Genomic DNA, 21895 nt, shown 5'->3' with positions numbered 1-21895 from the left:
CTCTTGGAGCGCCCGGCGGAGAGCGGCGGCAGCGGGACGCGGCGCGCCTCGCCCTGCACGGAGCCGCTGGCAGGACCCGCGTGTTGGGCTGTCAGCCTCCTCGCAGCCGCCGACCAGCAGGGCCTCAGAACTTCGCCAAACTAACTATTCAAGCTGAATTTTTCCATGCTTGCTCTCTGCACTAGGCCGGTATTTTTAGAAGTTTCAGCAAAAGCAGTTCAGACGTTTCCAAAAATGAGGTTAGGAAAGAATCAGGTAGCTTTGCCAAAGCTGTACATTTTTCCATCTTTTACTCAGTAATTTGACGAGCAAATCGACCTCTGCAGCGTAGAGCTGGAACCCAGCGGTTGGCGCGGGGTCATCCCCGGTTCAGAGACGACGTCTGCTGTCCGCGTGCGCACCCAGAGCTGGAGGGGACGCGGCCCCTCTGCGGGGTGCTGCTCACACTTCTCGGTCCCGCTGCCGGCATGCAGAGAAGCCCCCTGCTCCCCCGTCACACTGCGGAGGCGAGGCAGCGCTCAGCCCTCCCGCGCTCACAGCTCCGGCCGGAGCAGCACGGCCGGCCCAGCCTCGGGCTGGGGGCGCCGAGACACAGGCTACGGAGCAGCTTCAATCTCCATCTGCCGAATGGCTGCCTCGCTGACAGCTTTAAAAAAATAATTAAACAGAAATACAAAGGCACTTCTGATCTTAGCACTTCTCGATTTTTGAGTGCCCGATTTATAATTTTATCGCTGCTGCCTAAGTTTATTTTAATGCAATCAGTTGCCACGTACGCAGTAAAGCTTTTCAGCTGAAATCGAGGACTTCTATTGAACGCTGTGCATTGTCACTGACAGCAGATTACAAAGACAGCAGAAATCATCTCTCTGCCATTTAATTGCACTTCCTGCACAGCACAGGTTAGAAAAACCCAGTCGATAAATTCAGTATCAAAATTATCTCTTGTAACAGAGCTAGAGCAGGTATTTTTTCTGCAAAGAAACACCAGGCTTTGGTTTGAGGCCCTGCAAGTATTTGCTACCTCTCTAGCAAAGTTGCTCCAATGGTTAGATACTCTCCCTGAGAAAAATACAATTTTAAAGCGGAATCCACGTAGCTATGAGCTCTGCCCACAAGGTCACACTCTGCCTTCAGCTTCTAAATTCAACGGATTTGTTTAGATAAGATTCGTGCTGTATTACTACTGATTTCCCCAGGCTTTAAATTTTTCTGTGGTTCTTTTTGTAATTGTTCACATTTTTAAATAACGTCAAAATAATTACAGACATTAAAACTACACAGAGTACCTGGTGATGGTCTTGTCAAACCCATAAAAGCAGTTTACTCTCCCTTCCCCACTTGTGCGATAAGCTCCAGCTCATTTAAAAGCCTGTTTAGCAGGGTCCCACAGGGTTTCTCCCGGACCAACGACTGGGATCTTGCACAATCCACGCACGGCCCAACTCAAATGCAGCTGCCGTTTGACTATAAGCGATCTATCATTTTATGCAATGCCTAGGATGAGCTGGAAGCTAGAAGTATTCCTTTAGCAGCTTTCTTACATCGCGTGATGCATATAACATTCTGCAGCTTTAAAAATGCTGCGGCCTACAAGAAAGCCAGTAAAGGTACAAATATGCACAAACTACTTAGGGCACTGAGAGTTTACACAGAAGCTGCACTTCTTACATCCCTGCGTGATGTCTCGGTGCCCGAAAGGAGCAAGCCCCGGGAAGGGACCCCTCGCCCTGACCTCCCACCATGTCGTGGTTTTCCAACGTCAGCAGGGCGCTCTGGCTTCGGCTGCAGCCCCGGCAGCGGAGCTCTCTCCAGAGAGCCAAGGGCCCAGCAGCCTCCCTGCGACCTGCGTTTCACGGGGCCGAATCCAACTTCACCTTTGGGAGAGCAAACCAGCTGCGAGATCTCCTCCACGCCAGCCCAAGGCATTACCCGAGACACCGGAGGAGAAGCGTCGAGGCCCGAGGCCGAAGGTGCCAGCCCCGCGAGCCCCCCGAGAGCGCATCGCCCTGGGGCTGCCAGCCTCGGGGGGCAGCCTCGCGGGGAGCGGCGCTGCTCAGAGCCACCAGCCCGCAGCAGCGCCCTGCTCGCGGGCGGTCGTGCGCCAAGCGGGTCCCACCACACCTCTCCTCCTCCTCCTCTCCAGCTGAACTCAAAGCCATCTGCGTTTAGGTATCTATGGCTGATCTAGTCACCCTCTGCTCTGCTGCAGCCGATGGGGACGAGTAAGCGCTTTTAGCACACATCCAGCCTACTCTGCCCTCCTACTTCAGGCCGAGGCTGAGTGCGGAGGCAGCCTGGGGAAGCAGCCTGGGGAAGCAGCTCGGCAGTGCCACCCCCAGCGCCACCCCGACCCCGCTCTGCCCACGGGGCGCGAGCTCCACACCGCTCCGGGCGCCTGGCGGAGTCCTTCTGGATGCGGCGGGGCTCCCCGACCGCCCTTCCCACCCGAGGCACCCGTCCTGCGGCCTAAGGGCCGGCCTGTGCCTCCCCTCGCGGCCCAAGCAAGCAGGACGCGCTGCACCCCAGAGAAGCAGTTGCGGAAACGAGGTGCAGGCGGGGGCCTGCGGTTCCAGAGGACTGAATGAAGCGCTCCCATCCCCAGGCTCACGTCTTAATCACGAGATCGTTCCATTTCCATGGAAACGGCAGAATTAGAGACTTCGGTTTAATGACAATTACCGACGTCGGGCGCGTAACTGCTAAACCTGACAGCGCTCCCGCCCGCAGCGCGGGGCCGGAGGGCAGCAGCGCCGCGGTGCCGCAGGCCTGGACAGCGCGGACAGCCCGCGCTCAGCCACGCCAGTCCGCCCGCCAGGAGCTGACCCTGCTCCTTCGTACGCGAAGATGGAAGTTCCTGACTGACGGTGGCTGAATCCGGTGTTTGCTTGTAAACCAGTAGCCAACCTTGGATGATTTATAGAAATTGTGCTGAGCAAGGCTTCGCTGCCGCTTCGGCTGTAGGAAAAGGCCTCCTGTACTTGTGAGTCACTCAGCGAGTTACCGGATGGCTTCAGGCGCTAATATAAATATCAGCCGGCACAAGAGGCTAATGTCTTTCACCTGACACAGCAAAGCGCTGCGATTGTTATGGTCAACAGAAAGAACAACGAGTGGTTTGGAGCCAAGGCACTAATTACTATCGCTACCAGGGGGTTACCCTGTCCAACCCTATTGTCGTCACTCCATCTTGCAGCCGCATGTCCTTCTTGAAAACAAAGCTGAGAACAACCCAGGCAGTAACACAAGCCTTCTAAGGCAAATACCTTGGGTTTGCAAAACACCTGCAACGTAAGCTGTGGGGCTGGCAGCATCGCAGAGGGTGCTGTGCTGGACTAGGGCGCTCTCAGAAGAGCTGCCTGTCCCCTGGAAGCACTCATAACACAGCGCTTGGCTCAGGCATCTCCCACGACAGAGCAGAAGAGCTGTGCCTCTGCCTCCTGCCCAGCCAGGGGCCCACGGAGAGGGGTCACTGCACAGAAAGCCCCCCTTGGTGCTCCGATGCCTTGGCACTGCGCTGGCCAGCACGGGGACATGCTCGCAGGCGCAGGGAGGTGGCAGAAGGCTTGCACTGCGGCACTTTCCCTCCCCTCGGCCGCTACGCCCTAGCCCCAGGGCCGAAATTGCAGTCAGCCGAGCTCTGATTACATGTCACCACAAAGAGCAGGCAGACAGTGGGTAACAAATGCTAATGGTGAGCACCATTTGCCACTACGACTAAATTTAGCATGCTATCGGCTGCCCTGCCCATGCCTGGAAGGCACAGGGAATCTGGCTAGGAGCCAGACTCCTGCCGTTATAACCACATTCCTTAAGCCCTTCCTGCTGGGCCAGGACAGCAACACCCCGACCTCGAGCAGAGCGGCTTCTCACCCTGCCGTGCGACAGAGTACGGAACCGGAGAACACAGAAGGCGTTTTCTACAGCAGCGCCTGTGGGACGCCGCGCAGCCGGCGAGAGCCCGCGTGGAGCCACCTCTGCCCTCATGCTGAGAAAGCGCCGTGGCTAAAAAACAGCATTTACAGCTGATCTGCCCCAAAAGCCGGGCGTGCCTGCGGCCAGACCCTCCTTCAGCATTCTGCAGGCACCTCCCCAGGGCACAGCCACGCACGCCTTCGGCGCGAGGCTACCCGCGGAGACGGGTACGGGCAGGGGAGAGCCCTTCAGACGCCAGGCCTGTGCCTGCTGCTCCGCACACCGCGCCTCGAGCACCCCGAACGCTGCGGCCGGGCGCGCTCCTCGTGCTGTGCAGCAGGCCGGCCCTGCTTCGCGGAGCTGTGACACCGATGCGGGGCAGACACGCCACCGGGGCACTCACCCGGACCAGACCCACCCCACGGGTTCCCTCCATGCCCACGCTGCCTCCCCCACCCCACGGACTCCTCACGCCCTCCCGGCGCCACGGGGCTGTCGCGCAGCCCGGCCGGGGCTGCCCCGCTCGCAGGGCCGGCAGCGGGAGCTGCCGTGGTTCCTCCCGGCAGCCGTGAGTCAGGCTCAGGCCGCGAGGCTGTGGGAGGCTGCGGGCTGAGTCACCGAGCCCGGCGGTGAGTCACAGCAGGCAACGGAGCCCCCGGGGATGGACGGTGCTGCCAGAGCAGCCCCGCTGCTGGCGGCTCCCCGGGGACCCGGGCAGCCGAGCTGACCCAGCGGGGACGTGGCAGGAGGTCCCCACACCACCGGCGGCGCTTTGGGGACGGCCAACGGCAGGCGCCAGGCCGGCCTCCGCGCCAGGCGCCTCCTACCTAAGAATTAAAATAAACCGAAATCTCATTAACCACACGTTTATTTTAGTGTGCCGCCTAAATCCGGCACCCTCCACTGGGGTTTGGGACTGGCAGAATGAGCTCAAGGAGAAGAGGGGGACACGGGGCTGCGGCGAGCACTGCGGGGCCGGTGCTCCAGCCGGGCCCCTGGGACGCGCCGGGCACAGGGCACCCGGGACAACTGGGAGAGGAGCGAAACGGGCCCGTGGTTTTGTAAGGGAAGAGATGGCAGCGGTGGGAAGGACTTCAGCCATTGACGCGGCCCGTTACTGCAGTCTCCACCAAAACACAAAGGAGAAAGCAGGGTGCTCACAGCCCGTTCCTCACCTCAACACGGCTGCAGACAGCACAGCGGGTCCGCTCCCGTTTAACCCAGCACCAAGAGACCAGAAGAAGGCAACTTGCGTGACAGCTGCCTAACGCCTGGTTGGCGCTTCCCAGTTCTCAGGTTGTAACTCAGAACAGACACAGACACCAAAACCAGACCCCAAGCAGGAGTTCCAGCTGGCAGGAAGGAGGCTCCCCCTGCCCCCCAGCAGCACGTCCGTGCCGGGCGGGTGCCGGAGCCCTGGCCCAGGCTGCCCCGAGAGGGGCTGGGGGCTGCTCCCTGCACAGCTCCAGCAGCGCCTGCCCGTGGGGCTGGGCGCCGGCTCCGGGGGCTGCTGGAGCACGCCTGGGACCAGAGGGACCGGAGGGGCCTCCAGCCCCAGCTGGGCTGGGATTCTGCAGCTCGAATGGTAATTCACAGCAGCAAACTCCGAACCCACGTGGATCTTTGCCTGCGCTGCCAAGTCCCAGCAAACCCAGCTGGGCTCCCTTCAAAGCATGCGGCCAAACAGGAGGAGCAGGAGCTGCTGCACGGCTCCGCAGGCTCCCTGCCCTGGGGAACACACTTGACCGGACACAGAACAAACATCAACCGACTGCCTGCTAGCCTGAGGTACGGCAACACCCGTGTGGAGGGCACTCTGATGGGTGAAGACGAAAAGGCCACTGGACTGAAAATCAGTGGGTGCTTACAGATCCGTGCTCACGCTGCTGCAGCCTCAATCAATAACAGCTCAGCAGCGACATGTGCACCTACTGCAGCATGCAAGCTCACATGCCTCCCTGTTCATCGCTGGAAAATGAAAATGCTTGTGTGAGGGGAAAAAAAAAAAACAACTTACATGAAGAAAATAGGGTTTTTCATTCTGGGTTTGGGGGTGGTGTGCTTGTTTGTTTGCTTGTTTTTAATTGTCTTGATAATGAATCATGGTAAAGACCAGTAGTCTACAGAAAAAAATAAAGAAAACAATTTGGCTGAAGACCTAACCTAGCTTAGAGGCTAGCAACACACAAATACAAAAAAAAAAGGTAAGAAAGGAGAAAAGAGGAGGAAACAGATGTCAATATGATCTTGAGTACAGGAAGTATAAAAATTGGTATAGGAAGCTGAAAACTTTGGTGAAAAAAAGTCTTTGACAATGCTAAGTACAACAGGAAGCAGCTTTGCAAGCTATAGTACCACTGCGCAGATCCTACAGGACGGATACAGCAAAAAATAACTGCAGCAGATACCAGAGAGCAGATCTGGTCCGCAAGTACTTGCACTGGTATCATTAAAAAGCAGAATGACATATTCATAACATACAAAGACAAATGCAAAAGTTCAAAGCCATTAGCAAAATATACACACGTATATATATAAAGAACAACGTTTAAACAACAGAACTTTAAAAGACATGAACAACTTGTAATGGTTTTAGAAGAGAGAGTTCACAGAAGAGAACTCTTTCCTGCTCGTGCTGATTTTTAATAAATTTGGAAAATGTAATGAATTTGGAAATATATAAAATAAATTTTAATAAATTTGGAAATACTGAAGATATTCAGGACTGGCTGAAACAGAATGAAGTTACCTTAGTATACAGAAAAGAACGCCCAGACTTCCCCAAGTAACTATACGCTATTTGGCTTGAAATCGACCTCCTATAAAGCAAGGGGGAGGATTACACGGAACTGACACTTTTAAACAAAAATTCAGGTTACAGATATGATTTCATTCTCAAAGGTGTTGAATGTAGCTGATAAGGCAACTCTGTCTAAATTGTCAGGAAGGCGTGACTTACAGCCATACGACATTCCTGTTATACATCAACACTGAAAGTCATTCATGTTAAACGCAGCAAGAACTGGCTAACTGACCAAGCCCAGAACGCGCCCATCCAGAGCCTTCCCGCTAACGGGCAAGAGGATATCTCAGGGGGCTCTGGAGGAACCCCAGCGACCGGGGGAAGCTCCAGACAACTGGGAAAAACCAACGCCATGGCCATCTCCAGGGTGCACGAGCTGGCAAAGGGAAGAAGCGTCAGGACAGCCTGCGTCAGGGGTCCCCGCGGGGACACCGGAGCGCATCCTCTCGGAAGCCACCCCCAAGGACACAGGGACCAAACGGGAAATCGGGAGCAGCCCGCGGGGGTTTGCCAGAGGCGAACCGCCCACGGTCAGCACGACCGCCTCGTGCAGGGGCTGCGCTGAGGAGCCGCGGGCGGGACAGCCAGCTGCGGGGAGCGCTCGGCGCTCAGCACCCAGCCCGCGCTCAGTACCGGGCGGGCACCCTCCCACACCTCCACCGGCCACCCGCGCGCTGACAGGGAGCCCCCCAGACCTGCGGGCCGCGCTCACGCCGGAGGGTGCAAGGGGCTCTAACGCCAGCACCTGGAGCAACGCCGGGCCTGGCAACGCCGAACCTGATCGAGCTCAACGCGGAGGCGCTCCCGGGTCCGCGTTTGGGGCAGAGCGACCCCCGCGCGGGCCGGGAAGCCGCCGGCCCCGAGCCTCCTCCCTCAGGGGGCCGGGACGGCCGAACGCGAGCAGCACGCGCTGCTAACAGGCAGGCTGCGCCCGAGGCCGCGTTGGGGGCACGGCCGCTGGGCAGGGGGAGCGTAACACCTCTCCACTCAACACCAGTGAGGCTGCACCAGCGTGGGACTCCCCAGTGCAAGGGGGATGCCGAAATACTGGCGAGGGTCCCACGGATGGCCACCAGCGGTTCCACAAGGCCAGCGAGGAGAGTGGCTCCCGCAGCCCAGCAAAGGGCCGACCTAACAGCTGCCCTCAGCCACCTGAAGGATCATCGGAAGGATGCAGTCAAACCTTCGCAGCAAGAGCAGACAGCGTGACAAGGAACAAGAGCCCCACGCCACAGCTTTGGACCGTAGAGACAAGGTATTGGAAAACAAAACCTCACCGCTGCGGGAGCAGCACCTGCCAGAGACGTGCTGCAGGTAATTTCCCTCCTGCAACGTCCTCCAGATGCAGCCACGGGCAGCCTGGGCATAGCTCGGCTTTGAGGGAGTTGCAGCAACACGTCTCTGATACTGGGAACGAACTGAAACCAGACCCAATACTCAAGCCTTTCCCTCTGCGATGCAGTAACTGCAAGTAAGACCATGGTTGAAACACACCTGGTGGATGCTGTAACTCAGAGAACCGTAAATGCGGAGGACTGGGATGTGGGTGAGTGACCCGAGTTGCTCTGCAAGCAGAGCCCACTCAGCTAAAGCACCTCTCTGTACAGCCAGCGCAAGGTGTTGTGACCAGGGAGAACCAGCCATCCCGTCCCTCTGGGAGGGCTGCTTAAATCCGAGGAGAGGTTCAAAGGCCAGAGCAGATGAGCAGCTCACCATTAGTCCTCAACGCAGCGCTAAAGCTAAAGAGCTGAAGGATCCTCGGATAGGACAGCCAACAGAGAAAAGACCTGGATTTACAGTAAGTGTAACCGCAGTTGAGTCAAATAACTGTGTATTGCCTACAGTCTCATTTTTGTACTTCAAGGACACTGGGTAAGGGAAAAGCCATAAAAATTATCCAAAGGCCACAATAAATGAACTCACCAAGAGACATTTAAAGAGCATTATGTGATCAACTTCCCAAAAAGAACACAGAGAGAATTGATTACGATGTAAAAGTAAACTTTTCAGGGAAGTATTTTCAGGTAACAAAGTTTTACTTAGTCCCACCTAAAGAAAGAAATAGTAAATGGAACTTTACACCAGACAAAGGCAAATCAGAAATTAAATGCTAGCTAACTAATGCTAGGGGATCTAACAGCTGGAACAACCAGCCCACGGACACAGTGGATTGGGTGGCGTTGCAGCGCCAGGATGCGGAACTACTTGGAGGTTTTTCAAGACCAACTGGACAAAGCTCTCATCAGGCTGCTCCGACGGCAACGCTGACCCAGCTTTGCTCAGATGTTGCACCAGAGACCTCCCAAGGTCGCTCCCAGCACCAGAGGCTCTGTGGTTCTCCACCTCTACGTGTTTCTGAGGCCGAGCTGCGTGCGTGCCTGGGGAACGCTTCACCCAAACCACTGCAGCTAAGCAGCAGGGGAACAGCGCAAACGCTCCTAGTTCTCACTGCTCAGTAATTTCCACAGGACAGACGCACCAGTCTCAAAGTCCGTGTTCAAAAAACAAACAAACAAACCCCCGACTGAGCTCCACTTTTAGGTATTTTCTCCTCACAAGAAAAACACTCTTCGGCCTCCCCCCCTAGCCTCTCACAACCACGACTTCCTCGTGCCCTTCAATCCCGCTCGCCCACCGTCCCACCGCCACGCCGCTCTGCACAATCCTCTCCCCGAGAGCCCACCTCGAAGCAAGGACTACTGAGCAGAAGGGGGTTGGACAAGTTCTTCCACACCGTTTCTGGTGTGCACCGGGCCACGTGCCATTTTTGTGCTCTAATTTTACCCTAGACTTCATTTCCACGTCTTGCAGGCTACCGAAACATCCTTCACCAAATCCTCCAAAGAGACCTGTCAGGAGGAGGCGGCGCAGAAAAAAGACTGAAAAAACTGCCCAGCAAGTTCTTATGGCGTGCTGGAGGGAGGACAGCAAACAAACTGGACTCCACCGACGCAGATGTTACTGAACTCCACAGGCAAGATCTTGATGGAAGCAAATCTTCAAGGAAAAAAAAAAAAAGATTACAGAAAGCTGGCAGGTCCTCAAAGCAATGACGCTAATGGAACAAACAGAAATCATCCCAGTGCAAAGGAATGTAAGTGTGGTAAGAGACCAATTTGGCTAGCTCACACGAGCTCCTTATTGGTCTCAGACACAGGGAAGCGTGCATGGGGAAAGTGGAAATTAGGTCAGATTAATAAGGATAAAGCAGAAAAGAGTGGCATCAGCACCATGGACTGAACTCAAAATAGCTATGCAAAGAGACAACCAGAAACAAACAGGAAAGACAAGGTTCAATTCTTAGGTACGTTAGTAAAAAACCGTAGAAGTGTGAAAAAGATTGACTGGCTTCTTGGTAGACAGAAAAAACAACAGAGATGTCACTGGCACTGAGAACAGAGCGTTTTATGCCTCTTCGTGTGAATCTTCACTATAAACAGCAAAGCAGTGTCCAGCAACGAGCAGCCAAAGTAATGACTAAGCTTTCAAAAAAAAAAAAAAAAGCAATGTCAGATTTTGATTAACTTGACCCTGACATGCTTAATTGTCTGAAGCAACCTCAGATCTGCTCAAGCTGAGAGCTCAAAGCTAATGGGAAAGCAGCTACGCTGAAAACGGTAAGTAGCAGCGCCCGCCTATAAAAATGAGCAAATCGAGAAGCCAAGATCTCACAAAAAAATAAAAAATAACAATCTGTAAGTCCCTAGAAGACAAGGCAAGCAATAGTGCACGTGGATTTATTAGGAACAAATTGTGTCTACCCAGTGGCAGTTCCTTCTGCAGCAGGGTAGCAGACCCCCAGCACAGCAGAGAAGCAGATGTTCGGTACCGTACATTGTGATGTTTCTGACTGTTTCACATGGTACTTTCAAAATTAATTTAAGGAAGGATAAACCTATTGTAGGCTGAGAACAATACTGATTAGATAACCACACTGAGAATATTTATCAGGGATAACCATACAAATTGAAACGAGCATCAACCTGGACTGGTGAGGTTTCTCCTAAGCTCAGCTCTTTTCAATGCTCTTATTAACAAACAGGATCACGAAGAAAGCATGCCTATTAAAACTGCAGGTGACATGAAACTAAGAGGGACTGCAAGGGCTGGAATCCTAACTGGCTTTGTCAAATTGAAGAAATTGTCTATATAGGATTAAACCCCAAAGGGATGCTTGCAAGGGCCTACACTTACGCAGGATTGACCAAGAACAGGAGGGAGCTGCCGGCAGCAGCCTTCCGAAAGGGATCTGGGGCCACACTTGGTCGCAGCTCAGCAGGAGCCAGCACAGCCGCACGTGTCCCTGAGGGCAGCCGCCGGGCGCCCTGCCTCGCGCTGTCCCAGCGCTGCCTCCAGCCCCGGGCGCCCCCGAGGGGACGGGGTCCTGCGGGGAGAGCCCGGGGGGCACGGAGACGAACAGGGGACCGGGAACGGCCACGCGCGAGGTCCCGAAGTTATCGAGCCCAGAGAAGAAGGCTCCGCTGCGGTTTTCAGGTACAGAAGATGCTGCTGCAAAGAGGACGGGGACGGCCTGCTCCTCTTGTGCTCGGCAAACGGAAAAGGTTCACTTCGAACGTGCTACGGAAACCGACAAACACTGGGAGAGATTCCCAGGGAAGGCTTTAGGTACACTGCCACTGACGACCTTTTCACGGCCAGTTAGACAAACCTTCGTCAGGAAGGACATACCTTTCCCTGTGACCGAAGGAGGCCGCTCCCCACCCGCGGGCAGGCGCCGGGCTCCTCCGGACCCTGCCGGCCCCGCCTGGAGCACAGCCGGCCTCAACGTCGTGTCCTCTCCGGTCCAAGACTTTCACGCTCTTGGTGCTGCTGCGAGCTCTCTGCTGCTTCTTAACAGCCTCAGAACATGGTCCTCACCCTCAGTTTTGCTGTTCCTCCGGTGCCTCGCACAGATCTGCCCTTAGCACCTTCCCTTCTCCCTCTGCACTTCTGGGCAGCTTTGTGTGCTCATTTAGTATCTCTCAGCTCTGTGTCGATGATTCATAGTTCTGCCTTTCTATTCCTGGACCATCTCCTGTCCAAAATGAAGCCTCAGCTTATTCCCCCCTCCAGCATTTCAAGAGTGCACCCCCAAGGTGAAGTTCAACGTGATTAAAGAGAGCCCTAACGAACCCCAGCTTTGCTCCCTCTTCCCCCAAGCCCTCGGGCTCGATGAGCGTGGGCATCGCCCCAACCCTGCCTGCCAGGGAAGGGCACAACTCAGACACTGTGACGGGGAGCAGAGGCCGTGGACCCAGCTCCTGCTCTCCCGTGTCCTTGTCCCTAAAACCCTTCTGGGCTACGCAGGCTCGAGACGCAGCCCCTGCGACCTGGCCTTGCAGCCAAAGACGCCAGGCTTCCATGCTGCACCAACTGCAATGGCACCCGTCCCCCCAGAACTGTTCATAACAGATTTGTCGCTCAGCCGCGCTCAGTCGCAAGCTGCTGCTGAGCTCTCCTCACCCCTCTCGCCAGCAGGCCGAGCCTCGCTCCGAACCCCTCCTCCGGGCCCTCCTCTTCTGTCGCATCAGACGCGAGCTGCTCGCCTTCACTCCCCAGCTACTCGCACGCTGCAGCTCCTTCCTTCGCTGCTGCAGAGCTGCCTCCGCTGCCCGCCAGACCAGGCCAGCAATCTCCATTTCCCGGCTGCTAAACTTCAGGCAAACACCTCCCTATTTCCTCCCATTTGTACTTCATGTTTGAAAAGAGCTCTCTGTAAACAAGCTGAAATCTGCTTTATTATCCTCTTTCAAATTGCTCCTTAAAGCTCTCCTGTGCCTCCGTACCCTCCAGAATCATCAAAACCAGCCCAGCTTAGCCACCCGCCTCGTCCAGCCCCGCCGCGCCGCGGCCCGCAGCCGTCCCGCTGTCCGCAGGCCCCCCTCGCTCAGCGGCGCCCGTCTCCCACCTCTGAAACCTCCGGAGCTCCGCGCAGGGCTCTCTTTGTTCTGCGTCTTCACTGCATCTACCCCAGGAGGAACCCATTCGATTAGGCTCCAAGGTGTGATTGTAACGGGGGAAAACGAAGCAGCAAAAGCAGAATCCCACCTGATCGCTGCCAAACAGAAGTGGCACGGTGCCCCCAGCCCCGCAGCACGCCGCCGTGCGAGGGCAGCACCGCAACCGGCCAGCAGCACCTGGGGGCCGAGGAAGAGGCAAGCACGCGCTAGAGGCTCATCTGAGCAGTTAAAAACCCCTTAATTAAGGACAGGAGGCACCGCTGGGCTAACTGTCCAAGTGGTCTGCAAAACCGCAGCAGGCTGCAGGCGAGCAGTAACCACGCTGCAGGGCTCACGTTTCAGGAGCTGACGGCCTGTGCCCTCCGCGGCAGGGCGAGACACCGGCTGAAACACCTGCAGCCGGCGGCTCCCAGCCCTCCAGGGCCACAGCACCGGCGTTAGGCCAGGGCTCTGGACACAGCAGCCTGCATCCAGCTAGCGAGCAACGGAGCCGCGGTGCTCCTGCCGACCGAGCGGATTTCATCACCACGCAGATGACACGGGAAGAGCGAGGTATCACACGGAGCCTCGGGCAAGAGCTTCCAGAGCGGCTCACGCCCGCCAGAGGCTGCGGCGCTGCGATGCAGCCCCACGGCAGCACGCCTCCAAGGATGGGGGTGAGCGTCCCGGCGAGGCCCCCCCGGACCCCCATTCTCTTCTCCTTCCTGGCCCGCCCGTCACACCCTGCCTGGGGTGTCCAACACGGGGAGCCAGGCAGCCCCCGCCGCCCACCTCCCACCTCCCAGCGTCACGCAGCAGAACGGGAGCCTGCTGTGGTGAGCAGGAAACCAAAGCCTCGGCTTCTGGAAACATCAGGTTTTCATTCTGCGGGCAATCTGGTGAGCTCCGGGACTAACGCGTCCCGCGTTCAGCCTGCGTGATGCCACGGCCCTTCCCTCCGTGCGGCATCAGCTGCTCGCCCTGCTCTGTCCTGGGGTCTGCCTGTTGGTAGGAGCCTGGAAACAGCAGGGTCAGCTTTGGTCAGAACTGGACAACGGGTCTGAAAGGCACTGGGGCAGGAGGAGCAAACAGACACAGAACCGGGCTTAATCATACCAACCTCCTCCTAGCAGGAAAGCAGGTTAAAATTCTGGTGATTTTTTGGCCTTCCCGCCTTGGAAGGCTCCTTGCTGAGTGCTCCTCCACCACACTCAGAAATCCACCTGGATACACACCCCCAGGCTGCTCGCCAACACCCAGAGCATCGCAAGAGGATGAAGAGAAGAAGGAAGGAAAAAGACACTTTACATTTTCTTGCAGGGCACTGTGGGCAGAAGTAAGACAGGTGTGGTTTGTCCCCTCCACGCAGCTGCCACATGGGAGGCTCTGACCCACAAAGTCCTGGAGGTTGATTTAAAAAAAAATCGGATGCCAAGTAGGAGGGTGGGATCGTGAAAAGGAAAAGGAATTCTTCCCAGCAAGGGGTGCGACAGGACGCATGATGGTGCTAGCCAAGGCTAAAAGCTCCATCCGTGGGCAAGCTGCTAGTGCAGCTCCTGCACCGCTCCATTTCCAGTAGCTAGGCTCGTGTCGGCCTTTCAGGGGAACGCTTCTTCCTTTGGATCTCACGGCCGCTGCCCACAGCCTCCTTCGCCCACCGCTAACCACGGTTAGGCAGATCAGTCCCCGTTAGGCACCACGGCAATCTGGTTTGGCTGCCCAGAGAGGCCGGCGGTGCTGCCAGCAGCTGGGGCTCACCAACGCCTTCACTCCTCACCCCAGAGGCGCTGAGAGCCCGGGCACTGCCCAAGGCTCGCAGGTCTCCGGCCAAGCGCTGCCAGGAGCCCCATCACCCTCCTGGGAAGGGCTGCGAGGCGGCTGCTCGCAGCCACTCTGCGAGAGCTAACCCCACCTGAATTTCTGCTGCTGGGGCCTCACCAGGCAGAGCCCGGCCGCCCCAGCCGAGCACAGGAGAAACGCAGAAGCAGCAATCACGGACAGAAAATGAGCCCTGCTCAGGCACAGACACGAAGGCAGCTCTTGGGATGGGACCGGCACAGCCATCGCACCCCGAGAGCAGCCCCGGCTGGGGTGCAGAACCGCCTCTGAACAGGGAAAATACTGGGTGTAACCAAATGGAGACGGCCCTTGCTGGCAGAAAGGAGAGCTGAGTTTATATTGGTTCAAGGACAGCTGAATGAGCCAGGGGAAGAGGGACCCTTCCAGGACTAAGAACCGCACAGAAACCCTACCTAGCTCAGGAAGACCCGGTGAGGTCTGTCAAAACACGAAGACAAAGCCTCCTGCAGGCAGGCACTGGTTCTTACGCTCTTCACTGCGTATTTGATTTGTGCTGCCGTCACGATCAGTACATTTCATCAACAGACCTTCGCTGCAAGCCGCCTGTCTCTCACCAGCTCAAAAATCAGCACAACTCAGCAAAGTCAGGTCCATTTTGCTTTCCTACCCAGCCCCGACTACGCTTTGCCACCTCCTCATCCGTGCCCACGCCGGTGCTCCCGCAGGCACACCGTGAGCCCAGGAGGAACGGAAACCTGACCCAGCCAAAGCAAAACGAGAGCGTGGTTTCCAGCAGGGCAGCTCCCTGACCCCGCAGCGTGGACGCGAGTGCCAGCAGAAGGAAGGGAGGCGAGGCCGGGTAAGAGGAGCCACATCGCCCCTTACAGCAACCGCCACACGCTGTTGGATTGAAGGAATTGTGAAACTGCAGCCACAGAGGTCTGCTCTGATGCTCCCACATCCAAACCTGGCTCTTTGCCTGCGGCACACCTCCACATCCGCATCATTTCATCCAGCCACAGCACCAGAGCTCCCGGCCCCTCGGCACCAGAGACCTTCTCTTCCTTCCCTGTGACATCTGCAACTCCATCCTGCTCAGACTTCAGCTACTGAGACCACCCGCTCGTCCTGCTGCTGCTCCCTCCTCTCCCTCAGCATCAGGCAAGTTCTTCTGTTCTCCCGCCTCTCCCGCCCGTCCCTGTTTCGGAGCCGTCGCACTGCCCATCCGCGCACAGCACCTGCCAGGCGCCCTCGCGGATGGCTGTGGCCAGGGCACGAAGCCCCACTCAGCGGGCGGGCGCCTCTGCCCACGCGTGCCAGAGCTGTGCCCCGTGCCCTCCCCAGCTCCCAGGGCTCTCCTGCCCCCGGCTCCGGGGCCAGGCCACCACCAGCTCTGCTGGGCGAGGGCGCGCGCTGCGTGCGGTCCCTCTGAAGCTCCCACACGCCCCGGCCACGCACCCAACACGACGTGCCATCGCAGCGGTTGCCCGGTCTCTCCTCCTTGCATTCCTTCGGCTACCTCTGCTCCAAATGCCCCCCAGAGCACAAGGCCAGGGTGGCCGAAGAGCCCTGGCCCGGTCTGCCGGGACTCGGACCTGCTCTGAGCTCCCAGCTCCTGCCCTGCACCCGCTGCCCCAGCAGGACCTGAGCAAGCCCCGTCCTTCCACCGCCACCATTCCTCGTGGTTTCCAAAGCTTTGGGAATTCACAGGCACACACAAACAGGACAATTCTGCAGAGGTCATGGAATTGGCAGGAAAGAGCCGGCTCAGCAGAACGCTCTCCTTCCCCAGGGGTGTAATTTACTCCAGGCTGATTCAGCGGCGCGCGGCCACGCCGGTGCGTGGCCCGGCAGGGCTCCGGCCAGCTCCACGAGGCAGCTCCCGCCTCCGTCCTGCGCGCTGCACATCGGCGCATCAGGAAGCCGCTCCGAAAGACGTTGGAGAAGGATTCCGAACAGGGCTGTAAAACTTCTGCAGGACTGACCAAAACGACAAAGTTCAGACAGTTGAATTCATCAGGAAAAAAGGGACAGGAAAGCGTCTTCGTCAGCTGGTACCAGTGGCTTTCAGCACACACACACACACAAAAATAGTACAAAAGGACTACTTCCTCTTAGAAAAACACACAGAAACCCAGGGTCTCGGAGATGCCCATTGAACAGTAGCTGCTAATTATTCACAGCAAGGTGGCTAATAAAGCAGAAAAAACCCTACAGGTACAGGCCCTTACGCTGTAACCTATCCCAAAGGCGCACCTTAACCAGGTGCCCTACGTTTATCTGACTGGGAAAAAGCTGAGCCCTGGGTACGAGGGGGTCGGCACGAAGCGCCCCGCAGTCCGTGCTGGCTTTCGGCGCGGTGAACCAGCCGGGAACTGGAGCAGCGCAAGGCCAACCCCAAAAGTGCCTTCTGCCCAGCCAAAGCCAAACGCGGAGCACAGCTAACCCAGCCACTCTGCTACCAGCCCAAGGGCTTTTTTCATCGTGTAACTCTTCCAGAGGGGTAACAGCAGGAAAACGTAGCAGAGAGCTTTCCAAATTATTCCCTCAATTGATGCTGGAGACGGAGAGCTTCTTGCCCCCGCCTCCTGGCCCCCAAGCCCTCTCACCACGGCTGACAACCTCCCCCAAGCTTTTCCTGAAGAGCTGAGCCTCCAGAGGGCTGCAAGACATACACATGGAAGCTAACGCTGGGAAAGAAAGTCCTCATGGTTTGACAGAAGCTCTCTCCAAGCACCTCAGCTACTTCTCCTCTATCTCCTGTCTCCTCCCTCCTCAGCTCCGTAACTTCACGCACGCCGACCACCACTGCGCAGCCGTCCTCCTGGCGCCCCACCACCGACCTCCTTGCTCCCCGATCCTCGCCGCCTCCTCCCACCGTCCTGCCCCGGCCGGACCCCTCTGCCTCCTGCTGCCAGCTCTCTCGCTACAGGCCTGGCTGTATTCTGTTCAGAGCAGCACAGCTAGAGGTCACATTGACTGCAAGCAGGGCTTGTACCAACCTCCCTACCAACGTTGCACATCATTTTGCTTTAAGCATACACAGAAATCTTTTATAGAGCTCCACAGCTTGCAGAAGTCTCCAGAATTTGGCAAAGAAGCCTGGGATGAGGGAGGGAGATGCTTTTTGCTAGCCCCCTGAAAATCTGTCCAAACTTGGCGGTTGGAAAGCACCGAGCACCGCCGGGTCTCGCCTGTGATTCAGCCGGCGTTGGGAACGTGCCAGAGCCCGCCGCGCTCCCCAGCCCCGCGCACCCACCAGCCTCCGCTCGCACCGCAGCCTCTGCGCCGAAGCTCGAGCAACGAAGAGGAGACCAAAATAAAGCCCGATTCCCCCTTCCTCCCACAGCGACAGTCTTAACAACATCTCAGTTTTCGTCCCAGGAGACGCTGCACCGGCAAGCAGCCACCAGCTCCTCCCGCGCTCAATTTTCGCCACTGTCACCAGCTCCAACCTCCCCTCGTTCCTCCCCGGGAAAAGCTTCGCTCCCCCCCGACCAGCAGGGCTACCAGCACTCCCGGCTCCACGGCCGCCTACCGACACGCTCCTGTTACCTCCCTTCGGCAGCGCTGCCTGCAGAAGGAGCCGCAAAGCCACAGTGGTTGTGCACGACATCTCCTGCTAACGCGCTTCCCCCTCCTGCCAGCCGGCATTGTTCGGAAGAGCAGAAGCTGCACCGACGCCTGCCCAGCCAGCCGGGCTGCAGCGCAGGGCGAAACGCACGGGCACGCTGCCGCAGCTGCCGAGCGGGAACTGGCCTACGTCCCTTTCATTTTTAAAAATGAAGGAACTGCCTACGGGAAAGGATCTGTTAAGAGAATACGGACAAGCTTTGCTGCGTCCAGCACTCGACACGGGAAGTCGGATTTCAGATTTCACGTGCAACTTAAATAGCACAAGGACAACAGCAGCAATGACCACAGAATCTGAACAAGAAAAACAAACAAACAGACCCCTCCTGCAGCCGTGTCTGTGTCAAGCCCAGAGCACACAGTTTAGAACGATATCTCGTCCCAGGCTGCCAAGATGCTTCGAGAAACGATAACTTATCTGTAGCAAAACCCTTCCAGTGCCTCATTACCCCCACCGTCACCTCGGTCTCTCACATTCAGTAATGTATCGCATTTAACTGCCCAATCGCAGCGTGTTTTCACCGGGACCGCTCTATAATCCGGTGCCTAACAGGAAAACACAGATGCAGCACGGATAAGGAAACGGCCTGCGGGATTCCTGCTCTGCCAAAACAGAAGCTGGAAAGAAAGGAGCGATGGGGCCGGGGGGGACCAGGAGGCACGGGGTGGTTCCAGGCGCGGGGCAGGCACAGCGCCAGGAGAAGCCCGGCTCCCCCCTGCAGCCCCTTGCCCCTTGCTGTGGGGTTAAACGAGCCCACCACCATCCGCCTCGGGAAGCACCGGCCCTTCACAGCTGCACGTGAAAGGATTCTGTTTTCACACCTCCCTGCCAGCAGCAGCAGAACGCATGCAAAATGAGTGAAGTTGCCTAGAGACGCACCTAAACGGCAGTGTGCTCATCGCCAGCCTACAACTGTTTACATCCTGAAGGACACGGCTCAGGTAGGCAGCAGCAGGTAAGAACAGAAAGCTGCGAGGGAAGCGGCGAGGTGCTGCAGCACAGAGAGGCCGGGCGGGGGGACACGAGGAGCCCCCGGGGCCTCTGCGCAACGCCCGAGCAGCGGCCGGTTTTCACGGAGCCACCTTTAGCGTGGGTCGGTGCTGTCCCACGGCATGGTGAGCGCAAGCAGCATCAGGCACCGTAATCACGGCCACTGCACCCACAGGCGCTGGGGGCGGCTGAGAGCCTGCAGGAAGGCAGCAGGAAGGTGGCATGACGGCCCCGGGGCGACGGCCCCCAGGCAGGGCCATCCCGGCCCCCCCAGCTGGGGGCGGCTGCAGCCCCGCACCCTCCCCCTGGGCCCCGGAGCTAATCCCATCCCTCTTCATCTCATTGAATTCCATTAATTCAATGACTTTCTGTGGCAGGAAATCTCACGGAGCAGTCTCAGAAGTGAAGAAGCCCCCTCCTTTTTATTGGTTTTACATTTCCTCCGTTCCGATCTCGTGGAACGCCCTTTGTTCTTGCACCGCAAGACAGACGAGGCAATTTCTCAGATTTACGTTCCCCCGACCGCTCGATCCTTCAGGCCTCTGCCGCAGTCCCTCTCGCCTTTCTTCCTCCCGAAGCGGCCGCCCGAGGCCTGACGCAGGACGCGGCGGCCTGGCTGAGCGCGGCCCAGGCCCCGCGGCGGCTCCCTGCCCGGACCGACCCCGGGGGCCGCGGCTCTCCGGGACCGTCCGTCCCCGCGTGCCTCCCGCAGCCACGTTTCGGGGTGGGCCGGGGGCAGGGGGCCCGAGCACAGACAAGGAGAAGCGCAGCGGGGAGCCAGCGGTGCCAGCTGGGAAACCAGCCACGGCTCCTCGCGGGGACCCAGCGGCGCACGCAGCACCGGCGCTGCCCTGATTCTGCCCGGGGCGAAGCCCTGCTGCAGAGCCGGGAGGTTTCGGGTCACCGCAGGGCCCCTTCGGGTCGGGCCGCGACCCCCAGCCTGCGGCCGGCCCCGGGCCCCCAGGACGCGGCCGCGAGCTCCCCTCCGTCCCCTCGCCCCCCGCCCCGCCTCGGTCCCGCCGCCGCAGACCCCGGGCCCGGCCCGCGGCTCCCTGCGTTTTTAACGGCCCCGGGCTCGGGCCCGGCCGGCCGCGATCGCCGCCCGGTGCCGGCAGCCGGGGGCTCCCCCCCGCCCGGAGCTGGGCCCCGGGGCCGCCCCCGCCCCGCTCCCCGCCGCCCCCCGGCGGAGGCCGCGGCCCCGGGGCGGGGACGGGCGGCGAGGCCCCTCCGCGCCCCGCAGGCCCCGCGCCCGCCTCCGCCGCAGGCCGCGGCCCCGCCGCTCCGCCGCCCCCGCGGGCCCGCAGTGCCGGGGGCGGCCGCCGCTGCCGCTGCCTCTGCCGCTGCGGCGGGGCCCCGGGGCGGCCCGGCCCGGCCCGGCGGGCGGCGGGCACGGCTCCAGCGGCACGGGGGCGGGCAGCGGGCGAGGCCGCCGCCCCCGGCGGGCACCGGGAGCAGGTGCAGCGGGCGGCGGGGACAAAGGGCGGCGCGGGGCGGTTCGGTTCGGCCCGGTTCGGTTCGGCCCGGTTCGGCCCGGCGCCGCCGCTCACCCTCGATGGAGATGACGTGCTCGCGGATCTGGCTCTGCAGCGCCAGGTCCTCCACGCGCTCGATGAGGTCGTAGATGGCGTAGATGTTGGGGTGCACCGACTCGAAGCGCCCGATCTCCGCGCGGATCGCCGCCGAGTTGGACAGCCCGAACTGCGGCGGCGGCGGCCCGCCGGGCTGCGGGCCCGAGGGGCCGGGCACCGGCACCGGCACCGGCCCGCCCGGCGCCGCCAGGCTCTGCTGCTGCGGGCTCTGCCCGGGCCCGCCCTGGAAGTTCATGGCGGCGGCGGCGGCGGCGGCGGCGGGGGGGGGCCGGCGGTCAGCGGCGCGGGGCCGCCGGGAGCCGCTGCATGGCCGCGCTGGGCGGGCGGTGCCGGCGCTGCGGCTCGGCCGCCCCCGCCGCTCGCTGCGCTCCGCGCCCGCCGCTCCCCGCCGCCGCCGGCCGCGTCACGCCCCGCCCCCGCCCCGCGTCACCGCGCGCCCGGCCGGCCCCGGGGCGGGACGGGGCGGGGGGGGGGGGGGGGCGCCGGGAGAGGGGGGGGTGCGGTGCTGCGGGGCCCGCTCCGCCCCCGCCGCCCCCCGCCGGGCCCCCCCCGCGCAGCCCCCGCGGCCCCCCGCCGGGCGGTGTCCGGTCCCCGCTCGGTGCCGCCCCCCCCGCCCCGCGCCCCCCCCGCTTCCACCCGCGCCGGTCTCGGCCCCCGGGGCCCGGACCGGGATCGCTCCGCACGCTCCCCGAGCCCCGCTTCGCCTCCCCGCTTCGTTCGGGGGGTCGTCGCCACGCCTCGCCTCGCCAAGGTCACCCCTCGCGGTACCGGGGGGTCGGTGCCCGGCAGTCCCCGGCGGTGCCCCGGTGGCCGCGGGTCCCTCGCGGGTGCCGCTCGGTGCCACTCGGTGCCACTCTCCGGTCCGTTCCCGACCCCGCGGCACCGGCACGGGGGTGTGGGGCTCACAGGGCAGGAGCCTGGTCCCGGGCTGGGGGCTGCTGTGGGCCGGGCCCAGCCGCTGCCCGGTGTCAGAGCAGAGCCGGCTCCGGCTGCCCCAAAGGGCCACGGCTGGGCCGCGAGTGCTGCCGGCTGTGCTGCTGGGGGAGCAGAGTTAGGGAAGGGGGGGAAAAAAAAATTGCTGCACCACAGCAGCTGGGAGAGAGGAGAGAGAAACGGGAGAGACCCTGCAGCCCCCAGGGGAGCGCAGCAGGAGGGCAGGAGGTGCTCCAGGCACGCAGCACAATTCCCCTGCGGCCTGTGGAGAGGCCCCTGGTGGAGCAGGCTG

The 21895-nt window shown here is 59.8% G+C and overlaps 1 protein-coding gene across 2 annotated transcripts in view; it reads right to left on the bottom strand.

Moving 5' to 3' along the window:
• AGAP3 (ArfGAP with GTPase domain, ankyrin repeat and PH domain 3) overlaps positions 1 to 21013 on the bottom strand; it is a 140801-nt gene extending 119788 nt beyond the window's left edge. Inside the window, exon 1 of one of the 2 annotated variants that reach the window (XM_083826071.1) lies at positions 20629 to 21013. In XM_083826071.1, coding sequence (XP_083682197.1) covers positions 20629 to 20905 — 277 coding nt within the window. In that variant the 5' untranslated portion in view covers positions 20906 to 21013. The remainder of the gene's footprint in view (positions 1 to 20628) is intronic. The other variant, XM_083826070.1, reaches the window with a different exon arrangement.
• Between the last annotated feature and the right edge of the window lie 882 nt (positions 21014 to 21895).

Source organism: Anser anser, assembly GCF_964211835.1.
Source record: "Anser anser genome assembly, chromosome: 2".
Classification (NCBI taxonomy): domain Eukaryota; kingdom Metazoa; phylum Chordata; class Aves; order Anseriformes; family Anatidae; genus Anser; species Anser anser.
The sequence above is the reverse complement of the archived record's forward strand: the minus strand, read 5'-3'. Positions and strand labels throughout refer to the sequence as shown.